The sequence below is a fragment of the Frankliniella occidentalis genome, unplaced genomic scaffold (genome assembly GCF_000697945.3).
Source record: "Frankliniella occidentalis isolate FOCC.00 unplaced genomic scaffold, Focc_3.1 Scaffold170, whole genome shotgun sequence".
Classification (NCBI taxonomy): domain Eukaryota; kingdom Metazoa; phylum Arthropoda; class Insecta; order Thysanoptera; family Thripidae; genus Frankliniella; species Frankliniella occidentalis.
Window position 1 is genome coordinate 410,187 of NW_026267296.1, and position 5,920 is coordinate 416,106.

The 5,920-nt window shown below is 46.0% G+C and overlaps 2 protein-coding genes across 2 annotated transcripts in view; both read left to right on the top strand.

Annotated features, from left to right (window-relative positions):
- The window catches only part of LOC113214651 (Krueppel homolog 1-like), a 17,326-nt gene extending 14,366 nt beyond the window's left edge, over positions 1-2,960 (top strand). Inside the window, exons 2-6 of the mRNA XM_026434092.2 lie at positions 254-374; positions 454-594; positions 684-957; positions 1,035-1,262; positions 1,351-2,960. Coding sequence (XP_026289877.1) covers positions 254-374; positions 454-594; positions 684-957; positions 1,035-1,262; positions 1,351-1,662 — 1,076 coding nt within the window. The 3' untranslated portion in view covers positions 1,663-2,960. The remainder of the gene's footprint in view (positions 1-253; positions 375-453; positions 595-683; positions 958-1,034; positions 1,263-1,350) is intronic.
- Positions 1-5,920, top strand: part of LOC113214149 (uncharacterized) — a gene marked incomplete in the record, with an annotated part of 21,452 nt that overhangs the window by 3,018 nt on the left and 12,514 nt on the right.

The following is a 5,920-nucleotide window of genomic DNA, read 5'->3' on the forward strand; positions in this document are numbered from 1 at the left end:
TATTCTCAGCAGAAATCATAAAGTTTGCCCCCCCTTTTTTATTTTTGAAGCAATTTTTAAATTATCGTTGTTAGTCTGCTGGGTTTTGTCTTATTATTTCCGTACCCAGTTGCACAACTTTGTGTCCCAATTTTCACATTTTACGCATTTTTATTCTTTGTTGACCTGGCCGCTGACTCTTGTACGTTTGTGAAGTGATTGAAATGTTATGTCTTCAGATTTTAAAAATCCATGTCATTTATATTATTTGCAGGTGAACGTCCATATGTGTGTGACTATCCAGGTTGCACCAAAGCTTTCTCTCAAAGTGGTCAGTTAAAGACTCATCAAAGACTTCACACTGGAGAAAAGCCTTTTAAGTGCTCTGGACCAGGGTAAGTGGAGCTCAAATTGTTATTAAGACTAGCAGGAATATACAGCTCCAAGTTTTATCTATTTGCTTATTCCTTATAGATGTTTGAAACGATTTGCCCATGCCAACCGTCACTGTTCTGCACACCCTTATGCAACTTTAGCAAGATGTGATGATTATGTTTTAAGACCGAAGGTTGCTAATGCAGATCAAGCCTCTGATGTTATGCTTTGGTTTGAGAGGTATTTATCCCAAAGGCAGTTGTGTCCATATGTAACTTTCTTTTTTTGTTTTATTCCCAATTTCATATTTTTTTCTTTAAAATTTTTAGGTATTGTAAAGATAGGGATGAACGGACACCCTGTAAAGTAAATGAGAACTCAAATGGAAAATCGCGGAAGAGATGTAATAGCAATAATTCTCCTAGCAAAGCTGTTCCTGACAGTGGAGATGTAGCCCCTGGATCAAAGTCTCGAGCTCGCAAAGGGCTCATGGCCGAAATTGAACAACAAGAAAATAGGCTTACATTTCCTCAAAATGTACCTTTTGCTCCCCATACTCCTAACAAAAATCTGGCCAATGGAACAACCACAAGCACTCCTCAGGTACTTTTAACTCCACATGTATTTAACTCATATGAATTCATCTTCCATATTGTCCTAACATTTTCATTGTTTTACAGTGTGGAACATGGTCTACGTTTTCCCCTGGTTCAGACACTGATTACTGTGATTATCTTGATAGCTCAGTGGAGGTTGATTCTGCTCGCAAGACAAGCGAAGTATTTAGCACTAGAAATAATAACACTCAACAGTCATCACCCATCTCGTCCCGCCTCCAGCAACCAAAGAAGCGCTGGCTTCGTGCAGCCTGCCAAGAACTTAGTTTGTGGGAGGATGCAGACAAGCAGGTTGGTGTCCCACACTATGGATCTCTTGATAGCTAAGGTAGGAGGGGCTAACTAATGTTACCTTGGTCTTGTTTTCTTTCATTTTCAGGAACTTGCAAGACCTCTGAAGTGGGACAACATTGAAGAACCGTCTCCAGCAGCCTCTGCAGAACCTCTAAGCCAAAGCTGCAAGGTAATGCAGCCTGATTTAGCAAACCTTGGTAGGCCAACAGTGCTGATGTTAGCTGGCCGCGACACAAATGTAACTCCCACTGTACTGCCTGGAAAGACAGAAGATAAGAAACTTATGGGTGCTCTTGCTCTTATGCAGCTCTCCAAAGTACAGGCACAAGAGGAGGAACGTCATGAAATTGAAAACAGCATGCCTAGAACAGTTCCAATGCAGTACCTTCAGCTATGAAATCATTTCTTTCTCATTTCAGCTCATATTCCTGTATACTTCATTCTTTAATGTTTTCTTTTGTTATTTCTGTAAAGGATTTGATCAAGATTTTAATTAGAATCAAAGCTTTAAGTTGATACTTGCACAATTCCTTTAATGATCTGTTAATACTTAGTCATATTTTGTATTGCTCTTATCATTGGGGTTTTTAATCAATATTTTATTTTTATTGTGCAGCAATTTATTTGCAAACCTGCTTGGTTTGTTATGTTCCATTGTGTTTTCTTTGTGCCAAGATTTTGCATGAAATCAATTGTAGTGTATGTATTGTGCCTTTACATCACTTTGTAATTGGAGATTTTATCTACTTACCTATGAAACCAAATGTGCGGCTGTAGGTGTTTCTCCTCTTATTTCATTTACTGCGTGGTGAGCCATGATATAGTCATTCCAGTTGAACTGATGTTTGCAGTGAAGGTAGAGTAGTTACAAAGTATTAGAGACAGGTTGCTATAGTCATGTGCCTCCAGCTTGTATACTTAATTTCCTTTATTAGTCATGCTGCCAGTGATATAATTGTAATTTTTTTCATCTGGTTATTCCTAACTGTGCCTTTGAATCATGTAGCATCCACTGCATTTTGACTGATAATCTGTTACTTATTTTACTGCACGCAATATCTTCTGTATAAACCTCCGATAAGGGAGTAAGTTACATATATGGAATCTTGTTCTGCTTTTTTTGTATGTAACTACAAATGAACTTTACTGTGGTTTTCTTATTGCGTTATTTTCCAGTTAGTCAACCACTTTTGTTTCTTCAACAAGAATTGTGTTGAATGATGTATTTTAATTGAACTGTAAATTGACATTACTGTTAACATATTATTTGCTGCGTGAGGAGGATATATTTGTTGAATTTTTAAACAATTCCAATCCTTTGTGCCCATCAAATAATGTAGGTGAAATTTCAATCTAATGCTTTTTGGGCATTGATCCCGAGTCTTAGATTGACTCGTCACCAATGAAATCTAACTTGTTGTATCTTATATTTTTGGATGAATGTGGTTAAAATGTGGCTGTTGACATCTTCAAACTTGTTGATGAGTTATCACATAGTTTAAATTTTTATGTGGCTGTTTTGAACGGGTAGTTATTAATTAATGTGACTCCTACCCTGACCTTCCATAAGAAATCCTCAATTTTGGTTAATCTGCTATTTTTTCATGTTACATGATAGCAGAATGTTGTGTGATAATGTAGAGTTGAGTTTTAAGGTGATGTTACCAATTTAATAAAATAAATGGAAAGCTTTTAGTTTGTTTCTTCTCATTCTTTCGGTTATTGTTAAATTTTCTTAAATTTGTTGTTTTAAGTGTGAGGATGATATTTTGTCTCCAAAGTTGAAAAACAAGAAGAATGGCACTTGTTGTGTAGCTAGGCAACTTACACTGTTCAAGTGCAACATTGTTGCACTGAAAACAACATGTAAGCTTTTAACTAAAATGGGAAGCAAGCCTTCCCAAGAAACCAAAAACAAAGAAAAAAAATGCAAAAAAATATCAAAAAACATTTTTTAGTACTCTGTTTTGTAGAGTGAGGTGATTGATAGTTATCCAATATTTTTGTCAGTCTTGAATTTCCATAATTACTATAGTAGGGATGAAACTTTACAGGTTATTTACTGTGTTGTTCAAACATGGCAAGCAAGAAGATCCAAATAACTTTTGAGTTAACTACAGAAAAAGAATGGAGGGATTTCATACAGCGACCTGGATTAATTGTAGTGGACTTGTATCGGGACTGGGCTGGTCCATGTGTAGCCATGATGACACCCTTAAAACAACTTAAGGTGATGCCTTTGAATTAAATTTGAAAGAAATCCTTCATTAATTACTTCCCAATTGAAGTCTGTGTCCAGGTAGCAGAGCTGCATCAAGACTGCATTTTGTGTTCCATCTAAAACGTGCAGAAAATGTGTGTTTTAGATTGGACACACTATGCAGTTTGCTTGAGTTTGCTACTTCGGATAGGAATTGTTAGGTATGTATCAATTAGTGCTCTCGCCTCACTCGTTTATCGGGACCCCACAGACCTCGGAAATGGCCTTCGAATGGATGCACCTGGCCTCGGCTCCGTCCAGCATTGTGCCCGATCTGCAGCGCTTGCACGGGTCCAAGCCCACCTTCGTCCTGCTCTCCGGTGCTAGGCTCGTCAACGTCATATTCGGTTGCAACGCTCCAGAGGTCATACGAATCATCACGCAGGAGATAGAGAGGTTCGGGGAAGTTCGGTTAGTGCCGGTTCTAACGTTTGTCTTGAGTGCTTGACCCTGCCGTCATGGTTTCGTCCGAAGGGAGAAGCGCGCGGCCCAGGGGCTGGAGAAGAGAAAGACAGTCTCCCTGACGAAGCTCTCACCGGCTGAAGTGGAGTACGAGGAACTGACCATGGGCTCGGAGGGTGCACGGCTGCGAGACGAGCGGGACCGGGCCAAGATGGAGGCCGACAGGATACTGCGCCGTATCCTGGACGAGATAGCTGGCAACCTGGCCGGCACCACCGTGGTCGTCATCTTCCCCTACGCGCTGCAGTCTGACGCCTGCGAGGAGATCCTGACCGCCTTGCGCGACACCTGGGCCGAGCAGGGCTTTGCCGTGAAGCGCGAGGAACAGGTGCGAGTGGAGGTTCGTGTACTTGTCAGCCATCTCTAGCCCTTCGCTGCTGACCTGCTTTTCCGTCCCCAGATGGAACTCAACCGCGAGGCCGTGGACCTCATGTTTTGGGAGCGGCGGTTGCCGCAGCACGACGTGCTGCTCGACACCGTGACCCAGGGCATGTCCCTCGTGCTTATGCTGGAGCGCGAGGGGGAATCTCCGGGCGAGGAAGAGGCCGAGGAAGACGACGCGCTTGGCGCCGGGCTGGAAGCAGAGCATATCATCGCCAAGTCCATCTACGGCTTCCTACCCGGCACCGGGTCCTCCATGGAGCTCATCACGCCCGTCGAGGATGAGGGTGAGACCCCGGCCGAAGAGCCTTCCTTGTTGGAGGAACTCCTCGAGGACGATGAGGGCGTCGAAGAGAAACAGGAAGAAGAATCTGATAAAGAGGAAGAGACGGGTGAAGGTGAAGAAGGTGAGGTAGATCAAGAAAAAGAGGACCAAGAGCAAGAAGAAGAGGAGGACGAAGGGCTGGGGCAGGAAGAAGAGGATCAGGAAGAGGAGGACGAGGAAGAGCGGGGGGAGGACGACGGCGAGGACGAAGGGATGGACGATGGCGCCGGTGGGGAGGTAGCCGAAGAGACTGCCCCACTACCGGAGGCGCGGGATGAGGACGACGACGAGGACGGTCTCGTCGTCCCCCAGGAGCCAGTCCGCGTTTGGAACCCCCGCGAGCTCCTGCCCGCGGTGGACAGCGCCGCAGCCCGCCTGCTGTTCCGCACCGACGAGAAGAGCCCCGTCCTGCCCGGCGTTTGGACGCCCCTCACCGTCATCTCCAAGGCCGCGGCCGTCAAGGCCCTGTTCGAGGACGTGGCAGAGCCCCTCTACCACCCGCCTACGCCGCCTCCGCCGCCGCCCCCCGAGTCCACTGTCATCTGCTTCGCAGGCGACAAGCGCGAAGAGGTGCTCGGCCTTTCGGAGAACTTCCCCTCGGAGGTCACCCGGTTCGCGTTCTTCACAAAGGTAGGTGGAGGGAGAGGAGGGGGGTGTATGTTACTTACTTGCTTCCATAATGCCCAACCATGGTCTTCCCCTGAGGCACCGTTCCACGCGTCGGCCGTGTCGGTCGATACGTTGAACGCTAATCGGCTTTGCCGGGACATGGAAAAGAGTTCTCACAAGCGATGTGACATGCTCGGCCATGCTGGAGGAAGTACCAACGGGCAGCAGGCTAGCGGGCTCGGCAGGCTCCACGGCTCACATCAGCTCGCTCAGCTACCGAAAGCGCCTGCCACGCGCTGGGTAGGCCAACCCGCCAAACGAGCGCGTGGAGCCGGCGGCCCGCCCTGCGCCTGCCTTCAGCGCTACTAACCGTTTGTCCAGAACGAAAACAGAAGAAGCAACTTCTTCCTTTCTTCTTCTGTTTTCGCTCTGGACAAGCGGCTTATGGCGCTACGGCGCGCGGAAACGTTCCGTTGGGTTCCTTCGCGTCGACTCGTTCGGGTAGGCCGCCTCCGGGTACGCTCATTTCACGGCACACCTTTCCTTACGCTGGGGGTGAATTAAGGGGGGGGGGGTACCGAAAGTTGCCACCATACAGCGGTTTGGTAGATCAAATTG